We start from the raw sequence: 24,837 nt of genomic DNA, 5'->3' as shown, positions 1-24,837 counted from the left end.
AACTGTATCCCATCTCTCAGTCTGTTGTCGTTTTTGTTGTCTTAACAGTTTTCTTTCTAACAGTTACATTTTTAGCTAGAAGTACCCAGAAGACACACGCAAGAGGGACTTCCCCCTACAGGTGCTTCTCAAGTGTAGGGGGGTTTCTCTCGTTCCTTCTCGTTTTGATTTGTCCAGACACCCGTGATTGAGAAACAAAAGTGAAAACCTAAAAATGCAGGAAAGTGCCACTACTCAAGGTGCTTCAACGTTAAGGACATGAGAAGGCAGCTTCACAAAAGTCTTCTGGTACAATTCAGAAATAAAATCCATCTGATCAACTATAAATTCAAGTCCAATTGCAATAAGATGTCTAACCTGACAGCCCTCTTAAACAGACACCCATTAAAAACTTGACTAATAAGGCATAATTACACATAAAATGTAGCCATTAGGAAGACTGCAAAGGATTCTGCAGCATCGATCAATCACATGACATTGAAACATGTTCCAGTGTTGAGTGTTTCATCATTGTCTAGAGACTTTTTCATGCAAGTAGTAGCTGCAATGTCTATTGCCCTCTTTCAAGATCAAGCATTTATAAGTGCTCATCTGGATCTTAATTTTGTAATTGTGCCACCCACAGTAAACCACAGTTAAATGTGCAGCAATTTTATGCTACGATAAAACAACAAATTGAGATAAGGTGCACAAATTGAATCAGATAACTTTATCTCATACCAAGAAGTGCTCAGTCATTTAATTAGCTGAGTCCGATTTCAACCACATTGCTTCAGTTCTTTCATGCGCGTGTGTATTATTATTATTAAATTTATAAGGCGCACAGCTACCCAAGGGTTTCCCAGGGCCGTCTGAAGGACCAAAAAAGGGGGAGCTTTATTGATTAAAAAGCCAAGTCTTCAATGCCCTACGAAAATGAGTAAAAGTAGTCTCTTGTTTAAGTGATAAGGGGAGGGAATTCCACAAAGTAGGGCCCATGCAGGAAAAGGATCTACCGCCCATGCGAGACAGTCTATGCCTAGGCACCTTGATCCGCGTTTGAGTGGATGAACGAAGAGAACGAGCTGGAACATATTGATGGACAATGATATTTAAATATTCAGGGGCCTTGCCGGTTTTGATTTTAAACATGTATGTTAAGGCCTTAAATTTAATGCGCTTTCAACCTTAAACCAATGAAGTTCTCATAAAGAAAGAGCAATAGAGTCAGATTTCGGAATATGGCAAAGTAGGCGGGCTGCAGCATTTTGTACAACCTGCAATGTCTGTATGACATCCTTACTGGCTCCCAGGAAAAGGACGTTGCCATAGTTCCAGCGAGAGATGACAAGAGCTTGGACAACAGTTCTTTGGGTGGAGACTGGCAACATCCGTAACATTTTACTGAGCCATTTAAGGATGCCAAAGCAGGTCGCAGCCACCATAACGGCTTGATGTTTCATAGAGAGTTGATCATCCAACACAAAACCTAGGTTACATGCTTGTTGAACGGGCTGAGTATCTAGTTTCCAAACTTGATTAATAGCTTAAGTGTCTTAATTAGAGTTTGTCAGGTGGGATGCTACATCAAAAACGGTGAGGATATTCCAATAACTGTAACACAAGTGAATTATAGCCTATGGCACTTGTAATACAGTGGACGAGATAGCCACCACATTTATGCGGCAATATTTCAACCACCAAATTCCAAAAGGGCCCTACGTTTCTTCACAACAATATGGCACTCATTCCAAGTTGGGTGGAATAAGGTTGAGTATTTACTACATTGCCCCAGGGTGGGTGGAATAGGGTTGGGTATTTACCACATTGCCCCTGGGTAGGTGGAATAGGGTTGGGTATTTACCACATTGCCCCTGGGTAGGTGGAATAGGGTTGGGTATTTACCGCATTGCCCCAGGGTGAGGTTATTACATGTGTGGTAAATATCTCATAATTTGTGTTTTCAACAAATTTAAAATGAGGCATTATATATGTAATCAATATGTAACACACCAAATTCCCCATGTTTTGCCTTTTTTACTGGACTTTTTCCCTCTAAATTTCAGCAAGTTTGACCTGCTGGAATGTATCAGGGGAAAACTGCTGGTGTGTGACAATTATCACACAACTCATACTTCTGATCCCTGTACATGCTTTTGCTTGTACACAAATTCAAATGTAACCCTTCACTCAGAATGAGGACCACACTGTCTGTACATTGACTGAAAACAAGTGTAAGGGGCATTTGAAAGAATGAAAGCATGGAGAAATACTGCAAGATCAGTAGGAGGGCAAACACTGTCCATTGACCATGTTAATACCACAGAGCCCCACAACGTCCAAGAAATATATACCAACAGCAGCTCAACCTTTCTTCTGGATAGCTCTCCTATATGTGTAGCACCAACCCAAACCAGACATAGAAAAGGAATCAAGGCAAAGCAAACAATCTCATTACTTCATTCTGTCTACTACCAGAGTATCCTAAACAAAGCTACATTTGGGAAAAGAAGTAGTTTTTTTAAAAGACATCTCTAGAAACACTGAGACTACACAGTTTACATTTCATCATGAAACCACAGATGTTCAAGCAAGGAAAGTGTTATGTGATCGCAGTTATGTTGTGTTACGTGGTTTGTAAAACGCATGGCTGCCCCAGCAACAGGGCGTCCCAGGGCGTCCCAGGGCTGATTCTAAAAGACCAAGAGAGAGAAAAGAAAAGGTGTCAGGACTGAGGTGGAGAACTTATCTTGGAAAGAGACAGTTCTTTATTGCCTTCCATAAGGCCTCATGGTTTTGGATGTTTCTGATAGTACCAGGGAGGGCATTCCAGAAAGTGGGGGCAAAGGCACGGAATGAACGGCCTTCGGCACATGCTCTTTTGACATGAGGTACACTTGCTAAGTGTTGGTCTGAGAAGCGCAGCAAGCGATTAGGAATGTAAGTAGTAAGAAGATTAGTTAAACTGTTAGGAGCTTGAGCGTGCAAAATTCTGTGGTAGATGCACAGTACCTTGAAGTGGATTCTCTTCTCCACCGAAGCCAGTGGAGCTTTCGCAGGAAGATGGAAGCTGTGCAGGATTTAGGAAGGGCGAATAGCATCCGAGCAGCAGTGTTTTGTGCCCTCTGTAGGCGATAGATCCCTGCTTTGTTGGCGCCCAAATACAGAGAATTGCAATAATCCAGTCTCACAATTATAGTAGACTGGGTGATGACCTGGCGGGTATGGGTGTTGAAGGACCCAAGTAAGGGCTTGAGTCCACATAGCAGTCCGAAACAAACATCAGCCACTGACTTTGGGTGTCTGGGTCAGAGCAAAGTCGACCCAGACACTCAGATTTTTTACGGTCTTCATGGGCAATGGGGGGCCCCTAGCGTGGCATGCCACCAGCACTCGCTCCATCAGTGGGTGTTTCTACCCAGGAGAAGCATCTCCAATCTTTTTGTGTTCAGCTGTAAGCAGTTGGTCGCCATCTAATCTGCGATGGCCACCAGATCATCTGGAAACTTGGTCAGGTTTTGGTCAGAGTCATTAGATAGAGACATCACAAGCTAAGTTTCGTCAGCATAGGAGACCAAAGAGAGGCCCTACTCTTAGCAACAGCCGCTTGAGGTTGAATGCAGATATTGAATAAGGTGGGGTTCAGAGCTGATCCCTGTGGCACCCCCTGACGCACGGGGTGCCATCCGAGAGCTGTAGGGAGGAGAGATCACTTGAAAGGATCTCTCAGCTAAAAATGATAAAAAACAGTTTAAAGAAGCCCCTCTGACACCTATCTCCTATAGGTGTCGCAGAAGAATCTGATGCCACACTGTATTAAATGTGGCGCTCTGGTTAAGAAGGATCAGAACCGTGGTATTGCCTTCATCCACGGAACTCTGTAGATGTTCGATAGTTGAAATGGTTTACAGAGAAACAAGGTTTCTCAACAGGCAAATGTCTCTGAAAAACTAGTAGTGTTTGGACAAAGTCAGGCATCTGTAAGGTAAGTCCTCATATTTAAGGCCATGAACATTGCAGTATGTCCAGGACTTTGAAGTTGGAATGGTTTATATGGATACAAGAGATTTCGCAAGAGACAGTTGTCTCAAAAATACCATAGTGCTTAAGTATAGTCAGTCAAATGTCAGACCAGTCAACACTGCTCCGTAACCACTCCTCCGTCTCTTATTGCAGCCCAGAATGGCAGCAACTTGGTTGGGCATGGTTAGCAACACTTTCATTCTTCATTTTTTTTCACCTGCTGACTAAAACCTTGTAGCTCCAAACACTTCTTGCATCCTGAAAAATGTAATGTTTGTGATGAGGACAATCAATTGATAAGAGAGTATGCATGTAACTACTGACTATGACTTTAAGTGCTGCCAATAATGCATTTATGATCTAAGCTTGTATATTAATTTCTTCAACACTCTGGGCTTGATTCACAAAGGACCTCTGCACTCATGGCGGATGCCCCACAGTCGTGGGGTAGTCTCCGCACTTGGTGCAGAATCTTCGCAATGAGAATTTTCATTGCGGAGATTCCGTCCCGAATGCCGGAGACTCCCACATGACTGCAAAGCCCCCGCCATTAGTGCAGAGGCCCTTTGAGAATGACGTCTATCATCTTTCATTGATTCACATGTTTTATTCACTCCCCAGTACATTTTAAATAGCAGTGAACAGGGCTAAAATGGGCACAAACCCAACATAATAGTTTGTGTAGGAGCACATCCTCCTCATTTAAAACACTCCAAAAATCAGCTAATGAGGTTGAAGAGCTTTGCTCGCTATTGCCCCTGCAGTACATCAAAGCACAGATTTCTACTACAGGGCATATGTGAGGGAGTCCATGGATAGAACTGTGGTATTTTGCTTCTAGCTAAATATTTCAGTGGATTTTCTACAACTTCTTAGTCTTCCAAGATCTACAGTCAGTTTAACTCCATTACACTGTAAATAGTTTCTGGCTTTTTAAAACTCTTTATTGGCCCATGGGAGAAATTTTCAATTGCCATCACGGCCAATAAGAAGAAGAGATCATGTCTCAAAACGTGCTCCTCTTGTGGACAAAGAAAGATCTGTGTTGAATATCCCCACTTACAATGCATTTTTGCCTACACCCCAAGGACTCAGGATGCAACATATGAAAGACTTTTTCTTCAAAGACTCTTATAGACAGATGAAGGAGGTTTGCCCTATACCTTCTAGAGAGGAATAAGACTTCCCGCTCAAAATGGGATGTTTCCTCGTTAGGCTGATGATTCTGTGAAGAGTGCTCCACGAAGCACTTCCACAAAAAAAAACATGTTGAACTTCCAGAGTTGGGGTTCTCTAAGGAAACTTCCGTTTTACAGCATACATGTTTATGGACTCACATGTTGTACCTTATTCTTCCATTTAGGATTTGGGTCTAGAAGTTTTTATTTACAACATTTTTGAATTTGGGCATTGTCCTAGGGGTAGTCAATGTGACTAACTGTGACGTTGACAGTAAGCTCAAAATGTATAACAGATATCTGAATGCATGAAATGAAGTCTTATGATCACAGTCTTCAATACTGAATAACCCTTTCAACATTCTACGTGCTTTACCAAGAGTGCAGAGAAAATTAGCATTTTATGGAGATAAAGAAGTGTTCAAAAAGAAAATATAACTTTCCTGGATTTAAGACATCTCAAGTTTCTACATTATAGCAAGCTTATTACATGGTTATTCTATCCATTCTTATCCCTGTCAGAGGGTTACAGGCTCGGTCAGTTCTGGGTATTACCATTCCGATTAAAATCAGAGTCTGCACACTCTCCAGCATTTTCCATTTGACATCCCTAATCACTGGTTTCAGAAACAAACTTTCGTGATTCACAACTTTTATCGGTAGGCCGGCGACCTCGCATAGCACTGCACAAATGCAGACAGTAAGTGTACAAAGGGGGGGGCTGGGTATGGCAGACATCAAACTGCATTACTGGGAGTCCCAATTGATTGAGTAGTCGACCGGGGGAAGGGCTGACCCAACGTACCAACTGGAGCTCTCACGCTTAGGTCTGGACGCAATTTTAGGACTGCTCTATGGCAACCCCATCCACCCTCATCTGGATGGGACTGCTGGTGACATTAAGATCTGGTGGGCAGGCCTCACTTTATGGGTTGGGACAAGACACTCACACAGCTTACCCCACTATGAGAGGGAAGGTGGCTATAATACACTGCTCACCTAGAGGGCTTTAAGAAATGGGACAGAATTGGGTTACAGTCTTATGGGATATCTGACAAGGAGGTCATATATACTGTTTCCAGGACCTACAACATCAGTTCTCCCTTTCCCGCACACAATTTCATAAATACTTGCAGCTACACCATGCCCTACCGTACCACTTGTGCGACTCTAATGAGCTATCTCACTACAGCCCTCTTAAAGCTAAACTTGGCATGGCAGCCGCTTGGAAAATGAAGCAATATCCCACACATACCACACTTTAGTACTCAATGCTCCTGAAGTTTTCCTAACCCTGAAACAAAAATGGGAGTTATTGGCGGGTCCCCATGAAGATATAGATTTGCAATATGCCCTGATGGCTCCCCAAAAAGTAGCCATCTCTTCCATAATGCGGCTAATCCAACTAGACTACTTACACACCACCAATTTAATTCCGGGAAACTATTCCAGCCCACCTGCTTCTGCTGCAATCAGGTGGAGTCAAATTTCTTTCATATGTTCTGCCCTCCACCTCCCAGACTGCGAGGAATTGAAAATAAACTATCTCAGATCCTGAACAGATCGGTGGATCGGACCCTCAAGGTGGGATTGCTTGGCACACTGGAAGACTTTGGTGGTCCCCGTTGTGAACGGACAATGGTGGAGGTGGCCATGATTTTATTTAATTAATTAATTAATTTATTTATAAAGTTTTATATAGCACTGGCCGAATGACGGGTGGGGGTGGACGGGTGTGCTAAAATGGAACAGCCAATCTGTCAAGCTAGGTGGGTGTTAACAAAAGCATACCAAGATTTGGGGCAAGTGGTGGACATATTATAGGCTGGAGACCGATTGACGACTGGCTTGTGGATAAGAGTGACTTGTTATGGTGTATGAATACTTACAGTGTGCTAAACCTGGAATGTCATAAAGAAATAAAGAACACAATAAAAATATGGTTTATGAAAAAGAAATCTGAGTCCAGAGTATGCATTTTGTGTATTTATGGATGCATGCATATGATATATCTATAGCACGCTCCTAGCCAAAAGGTAGCTGAGCACTGTACATGGTCAAAGACAAGCCTAAAGCCAACAGATATTAGGAGAGGTAGCTGGATTACGGATGGTTAATGCACTGTGATGTATTGTTCTTTAAATCTTGAGCTGTAATGGCATGGATTTCACGTCTTATCTTACCTGGACAACTGTAAAAAAAGGCTTTGGTGACGGTATGGCAAAGATGAAGAATAAGAGTTGTCCATTTCAGTTTCTCTTTTCAAAAGGTACTGGTGGGCATGGACGCTTTTTTGGAGGTTGAAAAGCCCACTCAAAGATCTGACAGTGAAAGTCATCTGACCTCTAGAAGAGCCTATAGTGGATGTCAGTAGGATGAAATTAAGATTTGTATGTCAGGGTAGTCATGCTTTGCACTCTACACGCAGAGAGATGTTTGAGTTATTATAAGCAACCAGCGGCATCTATGCAAAAAAGTGTGCGGAGATATACGTGTTGCTGTTGAAGGAATCACAGGCATTTTTTTTAGTCCGCGAAATTATGAAGTTGATGCAATCCAGGATACCTCCGACCCATAAAGCTCCTACTAATATGCTGAACTGGTGCAATAGAATAGGATAGCATGCCCTAGTGGTAGTAGGGTTCAGAAACCACAAGAGTAGAATGTTCTAAATTAAAAAGGGGAAAACAGAAAGACAAACATTGGATGGTTGAAGCTCCAGTTTTATACCTGCCATTATGACCCCAGAGTTACTCCATTTTCTTCAATGGAGCTCTCAACATTCCAATGTTCTAATAATATTTACACGTATGACATTTTTTCTTTCTTTACATGACATTATGACGTCGGCTTCTGTTCTATGCATAAACAATGGTACACAACACAATTGTTTTTTTTACATATGTCCTTCATGTATAATGCTCTAGAACCCTGTGGGAGGGTTATTCACACTGTAAGGCAAGGTAAATGGATCTCTTTTTGCTGTGAATTAACCCAGAAGCTGCATATTCCTTGGTGATGTAGATTCTGGATAGGTCTGTGGTGACAGCTGCAAAGGTGATATGCAATTGATGTGCTACTCAAGCAAGTCCTTCTATCGATGATGAGCTACTCAAAGTTACTGCTTTCCTTCTTGTGTCGTGTTTAGCCAGTAGAGATTAGTGGAGCCATTGAGGAAGAGTTCACCGTAGCCCGACTCTACATCAGCAAAATCAAGTCAGAAGTGAAGTCAGTGGTAAAGCGCTGCCGGCAGCTGGAGAACCTTCAGGTGGAGTGCCACAGGAAGATGGAGGTGACCGGCCGCGAGCTGTCTTCCTGCCAACTCCTCATCTCCCAGGTACGAGCGGCCATCTTTGTCAAGCAACATCCTACTGCTCAAAAACTGTAATGTGGCTATGCACAGCAACCATTGCGCCCTGGAGAAAAACAGAAGTCAAGCACAGGAGCAAGCGAGGTCAATATCAGGAATAATTGGTGCCGGGTGGGTCAGTAGCAGTCCCTCAGAAAGAACCCAACCACCATTTGCACGTCAACTCATTTTTGAGGGGTACTTCCAGCCAAAAAGAATATTTGTAGACCTGGGAACATATACAGTTTTGAAATTGAAGTAATTTTATTTCTCTTTACGTTTGGAATTTCTGAGTAAAAATTGATATTAGCGCAAGTAAAAATATCTTTTAAAGGGGCCACCTAGTATTTTTCTTGCTATTTCATGATATGCTGGAAATGGGCTAATTTTCTAAAGGAACTGACCTATCATTGGAAAACATCCATCAAGGTGTCTGGGTGCTGTGTTAAGAAACATCTGCCATTTTTTTCCTTCATTGGATTTAGGTTCTGTGCTTGGCGGCACGGTGGGCTAATACCTACAGAGAAGCTGCTCAGAAAATCCCCAAGTTATGCCACAGTCTTATCCTATAAGTCACCTGCAGAACACATATTAATTGTGCTGATTTTATATGTTTATGTTATCTAATTCCAGCAGCACATTAAGTGAATACATGAAAACAATCTCAGACAGTGGGGAGTTTTTTTACCAGTGTGTCTGCCAAGCCGGCTTGCTCCATGGACTACTATGAAAAGTGAAATGCAAGCAATCTTGAAGAAAAACTGGATAAGGGGAAGATGTCGCACATAAGGGCTCTCATGTTTTCCTATGACAACCCTACACTTTCAGTAAATTCCCAGCACCTTCTGAAATATCATGAAAAACACCGAATGCCACCATTCATTTCGAAATAGAGCATTTTATCATGGGTTTGTAGCCAGAACCTAACCCTTGTAAATGCAGGGATGCATTTTAACTTAGAGTACCTCTTCAGATTCTACAGTAATAAAATTGGTGCCTCCCCTAGTGGGATGGCGCTGCTGCTTTCACTGAACTGATCATATCAGGATAAGCTCCAGTGGAACCATGAAGTAAATTCCTGAGTATTCCTATCTTCTTATACTTTTGTTAGATCTTTTATTAGTCCCTATTTTTTATAGGGCATTTTGGCTGGATTTGGTTTCACAGGATTTTCCTGTAGGTTGTGAATTTGTCCGACTAATTTATACTACTTGCATACCTTAAAAACGGCACCCTCACTCCATCTGTCCCCACGCCTAGAAATAAAGAAAAATAATTTGTTTTGCTTCTATGTGGCATGAGTTGCATATTCCGATGTTAATTCATAATAGGTTGTTTAATAACAAAGGCCTGCTTCTACTTTGACTCACTGATGCTGTCCCTTCTGGCGTTTGATTTCTTTGATTTCTTCTCCTCCTAGCATGAGGCAAAGATCAGGTCCTTGACTGAGTATATGCACAGCGTGGAACAGAAGAAGCGGCAGCTCGAGGAATCCTACGACACTCTGAGCGAGGACCTGGTCAAACTGCAGGCGCAAGGTACTGCCCCATACTCTCTTTTGCCATGCGCGCTTGCTGTGCTGTTCCTATCATACCACAAATTTGTTTGTTTTTTAGAAAATCTCCCATCTGTGCCCTACGCACTCCGGTCCATAGACGCAGATGCAAATTGAAATCAAATTCGGCGCAGACAATTGTGACCACATAATATTTTGTCGAGGGTCTTATAGGCTTCAAATTCAGTTATAAATGTTAATGTTAATGTTAATGTTATATGGGCTTGTATAGCGCGTAGCTGCCCCAGCCAAGGGGCGTCCCGGCGCTTTCTGTATGAGGAGTGGACAGATGGTGGGATCGGGGAGGTAGGAAGGGAGAAAGAAAGATTAGCAGAAGAGGTGAGTTTTTATAGCTTTCCTAAAGGTCTGCAGATCCTGTATCCCTCTGATCGGATCAGGGAGGTCATTCCAGAGCTTGGTGGCCAAATATTTAAAGGAGCGGCCGCCCATCCTGGATAGTTTGATACGGGGTACTGTTGCGAGATTTTGTCCTTCTGAGCGTAGGGTACGTCGAGGGACATATGATGACAGAAGTGGGCAGAGCATGGGTGGAGAAGCCATCTTTAGGATTTTAAATGCTAAACACAGCGTTTTGAAATGAATTCGTTTCTCCATTGGGAGCCAGTGGAGTTTGGTGAGAGTATTGGCTACGGACACATGGCGGGGGATTCCTACCAGCGCCCTAGCGGCGGCGTTCTGTACTCGCTGGAGTCTAGCTTTTTCAGCTACGTTCGTTCCTAGCAAAAGGGAGCTGGCATAATCCAGCCTGGAGAGGATTGCTGCCTGTACTATCACCTGACGGGTTTGGTTGTCGAAGAATCCTAGGATGGGTCTGAGATTCCTTAGAATGCCGAAGCAGGTTGCTGCCACTTTTTTAGTGTGCTGAGTGAATTTAAGGGCAGAGTCTACCCAGACTCCCAGGTTTTTGACACAGTCCTTGGGTTCCGGTGGTTGTTCTAGGTCTGCTGGCCACCAGTTGTCCCCCCAAGTGTTAGTCTTTTTTCCTACCACCAACACCTCGGTTTTGCCAGCGTTGAGCTGTAGGTAGTTCGCTGTCATCCATTCTGTGATGTCAACGAGAGTGCGTTGGAATTTTTGGGTGCTAAGCCCACTTTCATCGTTTAGTGCCACCACCAGCTGAGTGTCGTCAGCGTAGGATACGAGGGACAATCCGTGTCTCCTGGCCACCTCTGCCAGGGGCTGGACATACACATTGAACAGGGTGGGGCTAAGAGCTGAGCCCTGGGGTACGCCCTGTTCAATGGGACATTCCCTGGAGAGGTGGGGGAGGTGGAGACTCGGAAGGACCGGCCAGATAGAAAGTCTCTGAACCAATATAGGGCTAGTCCTGATACCCCGACCTCATTTAGCCTGAACAGCAGAACCACGTATGACACCGTGTCGAAGGCAGCACTGAGATCAAGTAGAATCAGTGCTGCCGTTCCACCAGAGTCTAAAATGGTGCGGAGGTGTTCAGTCACACTTAGTAGGGCTGTCTCAGTGCTATGACCAGCCCGGAAGCCATGTTGTGACCAGTCTAAGATGTTATTAGATGCCAGGTGTTTGGTCAGGATGGTGTTAAATGAAGCCATGTTTAATTGTACATTTATAGTACCCCATGATAATGTAAATGCTGATTCATAGCTCTTTACCTAAAGGGAAGTAAATATACAATTGCTTTCCGTATAGTGAAAATGTTACAGGATATGCTTGTAATGCAGATAATCGTGTAAACAAACGTCTATATATTTGAACAGGCCTGTTTTATTCCTTTCATGAATTTTCCAAAGGCATTCACTGAGTAAGTGGCAAGGATTTCCATAAGAAAGTGAATTGGTCTTGCCTGTAGAAATTAAAAAGTGAAGAGTTCTGATTGTTTGGAAAGTGTATCTAATGTTTCAGTGAGTGAAGATTTTTAGTAATGTAATGATGGTGAAAGATGTTGGTTTTGGATTGCTAACTAAAATCATTTGGTAATTGTGGTTAGAAGGTGTTTGGTTTTGGATTTATGAGGAAAAGTGTTTGGTATCTGGTGGGGGAAACGTTCTTCTATTAGATTATTGTCACTAAGGTACAGTAGTACGACACTGAATTAGTAAAGGAATGTATTACTAAATATTTTGGGAAAAAATTTAGTATTTGATTTTTGCATGACAATTTTGTCATTTTATGTTTAAAGACAAAAATTATATTTTATTACTGGTGAAGGATATGTTATCTGATCGTTCTGTAAAAGGTCAATTGGTGGATATTGTTGTAGAACATTGTTGAGTGCGATATCGGTTACACTGAACTAGTGTCTATGGGAAGTATTTTGTGGAGGTGAGTATTCATAAGTAGTCAGTTTGTGACTGAGGATTGGCTAGAGAACCATCAGTTCTTTTTGGTGCGAGGTCCTTCTTGACAATGTATGGTTAGTGACCATGGGTAAGTGGCTGATTTGTATTTTAGCAGATTTACGAAAGAGTTGTTCAATAGGAGAAAGTGTTCATTTTGGTAGTAAACTGAAAGATAAAATGTAGATTGGTTTGTAGGTCCTTTTGTCGACTGAGTTAGTAAGTAAAGATTTGAACATCAGTCAGTGAGAATTTAGTAATATCACTCAGCACAAAAAAAGATTACAGCTGCCAAGGATTGCTACCTAGCCAGGAATGTGTGTGCTCTGAGTTGTGATCACTCATTACATGGAGTTGCTTCAACGTGTGTCATTGATGATTGGTGGTAGAGCAGTACTGTTCAATTTCCAGGTGTTGAGGAGTTATTGTTTCTGTACCTAGCAAATACAAATTGGCAGTTGTCAGTTAATGTGTTATTAAATGATTGGTTTAAAAAAAAATATGTGGCACTCTCTGTGGCGTACCTCCCTGTAAATTTGAATGTGTGAAAAAATAGAGATGAGAGAATGTGATCAGTATGTGTAAGGAAGCATAATGCAAATTAGAATCAGCATAATGCCTGTGCAGTCAAATTTCACCAGATAAAATGTTTCATTGTTTCCAGTTGTTACCTGTTTCTGCACCATATGATTTCCATTGCTGGACATAAAAGTTAGAATAATTCCTTGCTCAGATGCCAAAAAATAGCGTAGTCAAGGTTAGGGAGCACACTCTAAGTCCTATCATAGGCCATTTTTTTCATTAAATTTCACTGTACCAAATACTATTTTTCAAAATTACATTGCAGCGCAGAAAGCCTAAACTGCTGCCTCAATGTGTAACACAATGAGAGAAAAAAGATGCCGGAGAGGGTTAGTATTCAAAGAGTTAGATAAGAACCTTAGGCCTTTGAGACGTTTAGAGCCTCCAATCTCGCAGTGCTTTGTACTGACATTTGTCTCTCAGAGCCCCTTTTTTTTCTGGCTCATCAGAGTGGCGCATTGGAACACTGTTTGTGTGTGTTTTAACCAATGTTCGCCTTTTTTGACGGAATTCTTCAAAAAAACATTCTTAATTTCCTGTCTTGTAGAGCCACAAAACAACTTAAGACTTTCATAAGTCTTTTAAGCCAATTTTACTGTAAGAATGCTTTAATATTTTTCAGATGGCTTTCATGTTGAAGGGAGAGAGCTACATCTGGACCCCATCTGGTCTGTGTACCTTTCCTCCTATTGTTTCATTTCGCTAAGTGCTGTTAGTCTTATGCCAAAATGTCTAAGAGGATCCTCAAAGACAAAGAGGCAATTAGCCTAAAGTGTAAACTGGAAGACTGTTGTAATTAAAGAAGTCCTTGAGCCAGGTATATATAACATGCTGGTTTTAATTAAGTTTAGTTCCAAGTTAGGTTTCAAGTAAATAAGTAAAGATGAGAAAAGCCCCACTAGGAGCGGCCTCCCTGCCACTCAGCCTGCCTGCCATCAACTGCCACTCCACACAAGCCAGGCACCCAGGATTCTATTATGTCATCAGGCATTCCAAGAGCCACAGCGATACTTCAGATACTGGCTCATCGGGTTCCAACTCGAGTGGAAACAAAGGAAACAGACAACGGAGGGGTGGATGGAGACAAAGGCGCCAACAATTCCCAAGACAAAGAGGATGGCGAGGTTTCCAACCACCAAACCATTTCCAACCATTTATGGGTCCACCGCAATTCACCCCTTTCCAGTTCGGACCAATGTGGAACCAGGAATACAGTGATGGTTTCTATGGACAACAACAACACTATGGAGGTCAACAGCAGCCTTTTTTAGGGGCGCGCCAGAACACACGCGGGAAGAACCGGAAAGGGAACAACGTAGTGTGGGAAGATCAGGAACAGCCCAACGCCCGAACAACTCGGAGCATGACGGGGTCACTTCCAAACCAACCGTCCACCAGCAAGAAAGGGACTTAGTGGTGAACCTGACACCCATCACTTTAACAATGACGCAGAAAAACATCCTAAATAAAGGACTGGGATATGTTCCCACCCAGAAACCGGATGTTTTTAAACTTAATGTGGAGTTACAGGACTTCTTCAGGAAACTAAAACTGCAGGCCTTTTTTAAGGATAAACCTCCACCTGAAGAAAAGACAGATACAGGTCTGAGACTAAAATCAACTTTCACCCCCCCAGATACGGGTATCCCAGTGGAGATCCTAACCTTTGAGAAAGCGGTGGTCACAGAGGTCAACAAACTGAACACCCAAGGAAGAAATGTCTTCTACAACACAAGTGGAGAAGAGCAGAGAGCCCTTCGCGAATTGACAGCCAACTGCGAGCTCGTCATAAAACCAGCAGACAAAGGGGGAGCAATAGTGTTACAAACCCTTGAAGCATATGACAAGGAATGTCTACGCCTTCTGTCTGACCAACGGAACTATAAAGAATTGGAGAATGACCCAACAGAAAGACTTCGGACACGAATCGGGGGCATGGTAGAGGAAGGACTAGCCCATGACTGGATCAGCAAGAAGGAAGCTGATTTCCTACAACAACCCACCCCTAAGATACCATACTTCTATTGTATCCCCAAGATACATAAGAACATTGACAACCCACCAGGAAGACCAATTGTGTCCGGCATCGGATCTATCCTGGAACCTTTATCAAAATTCTCTGATGCTTTCCTCAGACCGATGGTACAAGCTACAAATACATACTTGAAGGACACCAAGTCAGTCCTACAACTCTTGGAAGACCAAACCTTTGACCCAACCATGCAGCTCCTAGTAAGCCTCGACGTGGAAAGTTTATATACAAGCTTGCCCCACGAGGAGACACTGGAGATAATTGAAGAGGTACTCTTCAGCCGACCGTGGAAGTATCAAACACCAAGAAACCTGGTCCTAGAATGTATCAGCATGGCTCTGAGAGATAACTTTTTTCAGTACAAGGAGACACTATACCTGCAAACCCATGGGACAAGCATGGGAAGCACTTTTGCTCCGAGCCTGGCGGGACTATACGTCCACCATCTAGAGGAACAGAAGATCCTACATGAAAGTAATCCTTACCGTTCCCAGATTGGCATCTGGAAACGGTATATTGATGACATTTTCATCATTTGGAACGGTGATGTCAACAGTGCCGAGAGTTTTGTGACCTGGCTAAATAACCAGAACGAATATCTAAAATTCACCAACACCGTTTCAAACACATCGATGGTCTTCTTGGATTTGAACATTTACAGCGAGGATGGAAGGCTAAAAAGCAACACCCACTTTAAGCCCACCTCCAGGAATTGTCTATTACGCTACGACAGCTTTCACCCAAGGCACCTGAGGGAAAACCTGCCGTACGGACAGTTTCTGAGACTACGGAGGAACTGCACGGAATTGAGCGAATTCAACCGACAGGCAAAAGACCTTAAGACGAAACTTATGAAAAGGCAGTACCCCACAAGGACCATCGAAAAAGCGATGAAACGCGCAAAAAACAATCATAGGGAGGCACTCATAGAGGAAAATCCCAAAGATAAGGAAACGAACAGAAGACCTATCTGTGTGACAACCTACTCCACCATATCAAACCAGGTATCAAAGGTTATCGATAAACACTGGGGTATACTGAATTGTGGAGACCTTAATTTTGAGAAACCGATGCATGCACATCGAAGGGGCAAAAACATAAGAGACATCGTGGTCCACACTAGACCACGGGAAAACCAGGCTGCGAGACAAAATGTGACCAGTATACAGGGCCACTTCCCGTGTGGTGATTGCAGCTGCTGCCACCAAACTCAGAAAAGCAAGAATCTCACCTTCAGGAATGGCATGACATGGGAACAGCGCCTTTTCTCAAACTGTAATACGAAAAATGTGGTTTACTTGATAAACTGCCCATGCGGACTGGAATATGTAGGCATGACCACCCGACCCGTCAAAATAAGGATAGGTGAACATAAATCAAACATACGCTGTAAAAAGACAACAACAAAGATGGCATCGCATTTTCTGTCACAACAGCACTGCATCAACGATCTCCGCTGGACTGTCATTGAACGACTACCTTCAGAAACAGGCCTGTTCCAGAAGGAACAACGTTGGGTGTTCCGTCTGGGAACCCACATCACGGGACTAAACGATGATATACCGTGGAGCCAAATCACTTGATTACCATTTTTGATCTTACGGTTGGAATCTGTCCAAAAACCCTCATACACCGTTTGTCAAAGGAGTAAATGGACACAAGTGGGAAACTACTCATGCGCATGCACGCATGACACACGTTCGTGCAACAGCCGTGCCCATTTAACGCTAGACTTAACATCAGTCCGTGAGTGGCTATTGAGCGGAAAGACCATATATGGGCATTCCGGCAATGAACAAATAACAAAGGGTCACATGTCTCATGTGATCAGATCACATGTACAGAGGCTAAAACAAGTATTCTTCATACATGGTCCCTGGTATTTCCGACAATTAACCAATAGGAACACACCCAGTCTCCCTCTATATACCACCGAACTCGTCCGCATTTCATTCACGGCGGAGCTGCACAGGGTGGTAGAAGGAGGCCAATATAGGCGGATTTCGTGAGTATTCTTTTCAACAGAATCCAGCCCTTCTAGGTGTATGGAGGAGGTAAGAAGTAAATAAAAACAACAGCACTGAGTCCACCTCTCTATCCTTATAGATTGTGGATCCACCTACCTACCTTGATGCTCAGGACTTGCTCATGGTGCAGTAGACATCAAAGACCACGAGTATGTCCAAAAAAACAATAAGTACAAAAAACCTAATTGTGTCTTATGTGTTGTGTGTTTAGTATGTCTTTTCCTTTACAGGTTGTTTAACTGTTTGGGGCTCCAGGTGACTGCACCTGTCTGAGCCAATACCATATGGTAACCAAACCTAATGGTTTTTTCTTTTTTTTTCTAGGACATGTAATTACATGATCCAGAGAACCGCTGTAGGCACATTGTAGCCAACTTTAAATGAGTGATTTTCACTTTTTAGCAAAATAATCGCCCTTTTTTTAGAAAAACGTGAGTAGGGTTGGGAAGTTGTGCCCCGTCCTGAAGAAGGTACACACGTACCGAAACATGTCGACGCACACCAGAGGTTCTGTCCCTAATTAAGACAAAAAACCTCGTTTTCTTTGCACACCTTTTTAATAGCACCAGCCAGGGGTACGAAATAAAGTTTTTTTCATTTTACCCACTAGCCAGGTACTTTTTAATTTTCTCACCACATCTCCCACTCACATTTAATCCTCTTTTCACTCACACTCAACACACACCACACATAGTCTAAATTTGTCAACGCTCCCGCGTAGTCGTAGGTCGCAGCGTGCCGCATCCCTCTAGCGGGGTGCGAAGACCCCGATGATGAAGCATGACACCAAGGGGCCTGTTGGTGTGTGAGGGGTATTTTACACAACACTGAGTGCTCCCCTTTCTGTTTCACACTGGTAGTAGGATTCTTCTTGTTTATTTATCAGTGCCCGTGGAGTAGGAATCCTACGTTATACTCTACCTCCCTTCTTTGTTAAAAATAATTCCAAGAGCCACACCAGCTGAGTAGCAGGGAAATCACCAAAGCTAAGTATAACATATCCCCCTTCCTGAGGAAAACATCAATTCACAAGTGAAGGAAGGAAATGGGAACAACCATCAGAATGTACAATGAAAATATACAATGCATTGTGAAAAGAAAGCATTTACATTGCATTCTAAAGAGAGAAACATTATCTCCCAAAATAAGCAATGCATTTTCAAACTTAACATTTACATTGCCCATCCCTCTCTCTCAGGAAAAAAAAATGAAAACAAGCATAAATGACACTAGTTAGCATAACAATAAATGCATGAAAATCTAGTAAACTTCCAGAAATAAAATAAACTGCACGGGGCACTCACCACCCCACAAACCCACCACCATAGGGCACTCACCACCCTAAAACAAACTGCACGGGGCGCTCACCACCCCAAAAACTCACCACCATAGGGCACTTACCACCTCACAAACTGCACGAGGCACTCACCACCCCATAAACTCACCACCATAGGGCACTCACCACCCTAAACAAACTACATAGGGCACTCACCACCCTAAAGCAAACTGCACGGGGCACTCACCACCCCAAAAAAACTCACCACCATAGGGCGCTAACCACCCTAAACAAACTACACCGGAAACTCACCACCCCACAAACTCACCACCATAGGGCACTCACCACCCTAAAATAAACAGCGCAGGGGCACTGACCACCTCAGAAACTCACCACCGTAGGGCACTATCCACCCTTAAAAAAAAATAACAAGCACTGGGGTACTTACCGCCCCACAAACTCACCACCATAGGGTACTCACCACCCTAAAATAAACAGCACCGGGGCACTGACCACCCCAGAAACTCACCACCGTAGAGCACTATCCACCCTAAAAAAAAACACAAGGACTGGGGTACTAACCACCCTACAAACTCACCACCGTAGGGCACTAACCACCCTAAAATTGGTGCAGAAGTGAACTACACTAGTGCACTCAGCACCCACTACTCAACAAATAAACGGGGCACTAACCACTCCAAAATACACAGCACTGGGGCACTCTCCACCCCACCAACTCACTACTGTAGGACACTCACCACCCTAAAATAAAGTGCATTGGCCACTATCCCATCCTCGTGCCTAAAAAATGTTGTAATTAAAGAAGTCCTTGAGCCAGGTATATATAACACGCTGGTTTAAATTAAGCTTAGTTCCAAGTTAGGTTTCAAGTAAATAAGTAAAGGTGACAAAAACCCCACCAGGAGCGGCCTCCCTGCCACTCAGCCTGCCTGCCATGAACTGCCACTCCACACAAGCCAGGTACCCAGGATTCTATTATGTCATCAGGCATTCCAAGAGCCACACCAGCTGAGTAGCAGGGAAGTCACCAACGCTAAGTATAACAAACACCGTATGGCACAGGGCAAAAAGAAAGACAGGCCTCCAGAGAAGCTTTTGCTTCCACAGAGTCACAGCTGTTAGTTCTAGGTTATCTCCAGGGAGAGGAAGTCTTGAAAGGAGGAAAAATGGCCACATCTGTCAAGCCACCATTGACATTGGTATCCCCAATCAACGGTTTTGAAGTAAACAGTATGAATCCAACCTATTCACCATCAAATGAGGGATCCAGATTGATGTAAACAATGAAACATCATGATGCTGTGTATCTGGGAGTTCATTGACATTGAAACATTATTTCCACCTGACATCGATATCGTGCTTGATGTAGCACTACTTGCCTTCAAGGCATCCTTCGTCTCGTGGCATCAACATCGAATGATCGTTCAAGGTCACTGTAGATGGGCATCAAAGTTTTTGACATTAACTTATTGTTTGTTGAAGGGAAATATTACCAAAGAAAATATTACACTTATTTCCTACTTCTGTAGGTACTCCAATATTTTGAGGACCTCTGCCTTTTACGGTACATAGAGAGGATCCTCTTCAGATTCCATTAAGGCCACCCAAACTTCCATCCCTCACAACATGAAAGGTAATCGCCTTGAGGCTAACATCAATATCCATGGATTGGTAAAGTTCTCCTTCTCCAGTACCAAGGGATCTTAGGCAAGAAGAAGCACCTCACCTTCGTCAGCAGTCTCCTCATGATCTGGAAAAAGATCAACCACCACAAAAGCATAGTTGCAAAACAACTCTTTCTCCATCTCCTGACAAATTGTCAGATGGTCGTGACGGTAGTTATTCTTAACACCACCATATGCATGAAGGGTTCACCAACTATGATTTCACCATTAGATGACATCATTGCTTTACATGAGGGAGTGACGAGAAAAGCATCTAAGCTCCAAATCCCATTGAAATCCCTTCATGTGGCAGAATCAGTTATCAAGGAAACTCTGCAGCACAGAGCCACACGAGGCCTCTCTTACCCTGAGTGGCAGGGCTCTTGGAAACGGCAGAACAGATATTCCCCACTCCCGCAACTGTCCCATGAAGAGGACACAGCATCCGTGCATATTAATCCAAGACCAGATTAATTTGTTTCTACAGTTTAGATGAGGCATACAACACTGGGGACATCAGCCCCTTTTGAGAGCGAGAATAAGAGAATGGGTTCTGTGGGAAGAAGGTCTGCTCCACTGCTTCCACAGCTCTCAAAGCTGCTAGTGCTACAGCTCTTTTTAAGGAGGTAGAATAGATCCCTATGTGAGTCAGGAGAGATGTTTGTGCATAAGCTCTGCGAAGAGTAAAAGTGGGATTTTCATGGGGCTATGCAGGAAGCCATCCTGCTTTCTATCCAAGTGATAAGTGTTGGTATTGATTAATCATAATTTGCTATATCTGGCTTCTTGCCAAGGAATCTCTCTGAGGCGGTTGTCATGGTTCCATCTCACAACATTAATTCCTGATGCCCAGTAAAGAAAATGAAAATGCAATTCTCTCACAATACCCTAATCGGCATACTGAGGAGAAAATGCTCTGAATGAAAACAGAAATGTAACCCCTCAAGGTATCTGGTGTATATGAACTTAAAAAGTTTATTAACAAAGGCTGGGAAGTTCCTTTCTCTTGTTGGTTGTACCAACCTTTAACAACAGCAACAATACCAATAGAGGTGAGGATCCAGGTCAAATCTGCCAATTAAAACAGCCACCAAATTCATCTGGACAGCTATGGCCCAACTCAAGGCAATGTCTCTTTTGTGTCCCCCTCTTGCTGCTTGACTCCAATTGAGGTTGTATCACTCAACATCTAGAAGAGTGGCAAAATGTTGTAAATCGACAGGTGGGTACTAACTTTTGTGGAAGAAGAATATTCTTTTTGTGTCAAATACCCATTTCCTACGTATATAACCAACGTCTTATGGAGACTTCTACCTGCTGATTACTCACTTTTCAAATATCCCAGGTGCTAACCGGATTCAGAAGCTCTTCAATTGCCCTTCCTCGCCAGTAGAGGGTGCTGGGTCTTTCTTGGCAACAAATATATGATTTTGTGACTTTTCCTGGAGCCATAAAACACTCACCTGAGCAACCTGACCTCCCTTTTTTCTACATTCACATTTCAGAACCAGAGCTCACTTCATAAACATTCAGGTTTCAAACGTGGCTGGGATTGTGATGGGTAAATGTCTATTACAGCCCCCCCCCCCCCCAACACAATACCTGTGTCTGGTGTCTGCGTCAGACCATGACATGAGGGCATGTGGCTCCTGCTTTATTGTGCTTCCCAAATTAATAATAGGAGAAGCGTGGTTCAATGGTTAGAGCGGCAGACCCTGATGCAGAGGTCTGTCCCGGGAGCAGGGTTCAATTCACGCCTAGGCGGCTCTTGGACTCAATCTCCCCGGACCTGATAATTCTCGCCTCTGTGCCTAGTCTAATCATGGGTCCCACTCTGTGACTCTGGGCAATAGCTTGCTTAATCTCCACAACGGCCCCAGCAGCGCTTGGATGCCTGGCTTCACCTTGGGGGTGCCCAGGAGTGGACATCTCACAGGAAAGCCAGGAAGGGTTCCACAGCGGTATGAATACAGCGCTATGAGACCTCAGGGTAGAAGTGCGCTATATAAATACAAACACAACACATAATAGAAAGGGAGTCCAAGCTGTTCAGTGCTTGAGCCTGTGAAGACCTCTGAGCCCAATGCCAATCTAGATAGAGGTCTAAAGTCCCCTTCTTCGCTATTGTCAAAATAAGGGAGGAAAGCCACTAACACAGAAAGAGAAATAAGTAGGGGCTTCTCCTGGAAGTAAATCCCTACAACTTTCCGTCCTCCAGAGACTCTTTCTTGTAGCTGGATTTGGTCAGCATCCCCTCAAAAGATTTGACATCAGCAGCACTGTCAGAGCTGACCATCAGCACTTTAGCTTCCCTCCGATCTAGTTCCATCGATGCCCCACTGACCCACAACAGCTTTCTATGCTAGCCTACCCCAAGTTTACAATTCCGGGTCCAGAACTAACATCGTTCTTGAGTGCAATGTTCAAGATGTTCGAGGGGGAACAGTCCTCTCCTGAGCATCTCCCGCACCGTAGGCCCCATGCTTACAGCACTTTAAGTTATACAGACTTCAGCTATTTTACTGGCACAAACAAATATGGCACGGCAACTGACAACATAACAACCAAATCCATCTCCCATTTAATGAAACCCATACAGATGTCCTGCTCATGGCCTGGTCTAAGCCCTGCAGAGGAGCTCCTGTGAACAAAACAAATGCTTGTGGCATCACCCCGCCCCAGGGGGCCCCTCTTTCCTCACCCAACATCACTTCCCTGAGAGCTTGGTGGTCCAAGCCTCCAGTTCCGGAGTAAATCCTGGTGTACTCCCTACCAGCCATCCGGATAGGGAATCTAAAAGGCTGGACACCTTGGGAAGAAAATGATTTCTTCTGCCAGTCTGGCATTGTGATCTGTGAACACTGCATGCCTTCTGGGCCATGAATCCTATTCCGTTTCAGATTTGGTTGCGCAGGTTCGGCCTGTGGCCCTGGAGGAGTCCCAGGCCATACACTCCCAAGCTATGGCTGATGGGAGAGACACAGTTAAGTTCACAATATGTTGTAGCCTGGACACATTCAACTCACTAGGCAGAGTGGTTTCTTAACCCCTTTTCTGCGTCGAACGTTCAGCACCCAGTGCTGAACGTTCGAATAACGAGCGCTGGCCCGTCGGCCAACGGTCGTGTGCAGCACTGGCAAGGTAGTGCTCGCGACGACCGTTGGCCGACGGCAGCGCTTAAGGGGTTAATCAGAGACCTTATGGCCCCACGCCTGGCTGAGGGCAACTGGCCTCGCAAGCTATGTCCAAGCTTTGCTTATGGACATGCCCTTTGATGCCTCCCGTCTCTTCGGAGACGAGGCAGACTCTCTGCTGGGGCACTTCAAGAACAGCAGGGCTACGGCCCGGTCCTTGGGCCTTTCCAATGCCCCCCATAAACCCCGTCTGTCTTTCGTGGCCACAGAAGGGGTTTCCTACTGCGTCCTTACCAGTCCTTCTAAAACAGTGTGCAAGCTCCCCAGCCTCAGCGAGGCCAAGCATGTGGTACCCACTGACCTTGTGGGTCAGGTAGCCAAAGGTCAAGCCATTCCACCGCCCTCCTCCACCCCAGCAGCCACAGCTGCCAAGCCTCTTTAATTTGCCCTCTGACCATCATGAGCAATCAGTGGGAGGTAGCATACGCCATCACCTGCATCAATATAGATTGAAAAAATTTTAATACCAGGTCACACAGGCCATTCTCACAGCCTGGGCGACCTGGTATTATTATTGGGTCAGATGGAATTGTTGAACTTGTGACATTTATTGAAATGTGACGGTTAGTGGACATCTATTTCACGTTGTCACTTTAATTTGGCTAGGGGCTGTAGCTGGGGTGGTAGAATGTGTGGCGGCTTCATGTCAAATACCTTCATCCCAGGCATCTATTTTTTATGGGTTTTTTACAAACTAAGCACTAGCTTTATGACTCGAGTACCTTGATATTTCAAAGGAGAGGAATTTGCAGGTAAGAGTATCCAACAGAAAGATCATTACTGAAACTTTTTGTTACCAGCAAAGTACCACCTGCCTGACCTATGCACTGCTAAAGAAGTGAATAACATACCCTGCCCCACTTCGCCAAAGGAGAAATTGTATCTTTTGAAAATAGTTTTCCTATAGAGAGGAAGCAATCCATTGCATACTTTATGTCCATTTTAGATCATCGTCCAACAAATGGACTGGGAGAGAAAGGCTCCACATGCTAGAGCAGACTGAATGTGCTTGATAGATCTATAGGATACTTATTCCACATTCCGATAGCAAGGTAAGACTGGATGTTTCTTCGGTTTGTAGTGAGGAACCCACTTCATCAGTACACTGGTCTTTCCTTTGACCTGAAGTCTGCATCTCAGACATTCCACACATGAGTAGCAGTAATACCAGCCCACCTTGGTCATCAAATGATCATTATATTCCCATATTTGGTTGGCTGGCTCTTGAAAGCTGACAGTTCTGTAAGGTTGAAAAGGGATCTTCTCAGCACTTTTTCCTTATTATGTCAGATGGGCCTTCAAGTACGTTTTCAGAATCAATAATGACACTGGTCTGAACATTAACATACTTGGGCGCGACTATGGACATAGTTCAGGAAAAAATATTTCCTTCAGAATCTCAGCAATTCACAACTCCAACGTAAAGATTACATCAGATTTCCTTTGTTGAGGGATCGATGGTCTCTAGCATAGCTACTATCCCAAATGGATGGTTGCATATAAGACCTCCGCGACAATGTGTAAACGATCAATGGTTGCAGAAAGTGGACATTGAGAAGGAAATTAGGATGACAACCTACAAATGACGCTTCAACAGAGTGTTCCTTCTCAGACAATAGTA

General features: G+C 43.8%; 1 protein-coding gene across 1 annotated transcript in view; it reads left to right on the top strand.

Moving 5' to 3' along the window:
• Nucleotides 1-24,837, top strand: part of KIF5A (kinesin family member 5A) — a 660,796-nt gene that overhangs the window by 472,586 nt on the left and 163,373 nt on the right. Inside the window, exons 16-17 of the mRNA XM_086966580.1 lie at nt 8,329-8,517; nt 9,950-10,067. Of these exons, the coding sequence (XP_086822706.1) occupies nt 8,329-8,517; nt 9,950-10,067 (307 nt within the window). The remainder of the gene's footprint in view (nt 1-8,328; nt 8,518-9,949; nt 10,068-24,837) is intronic.

The sequence above is a fragment of the Lissotriton vulgaris genome, chromosome 1_1, assembly GCF_964263255.1.
Source record: "Lissotriton vulgaris chromosome 1_1, aLisVul1.2, whole genome shotgun sequence".
Classification (NCBI taxonomy): Eukaryota; Metazoa; Chordata; class Amphibia; order Caudata; family Salamandridae; genus Lissotriton; species Lissotriton vulgaris.
The sequence above is the reverse complement of the archived record's forward strand: the minus strand, read 5'-3'. Positions and strand labels throughout refer to the sequence as shown.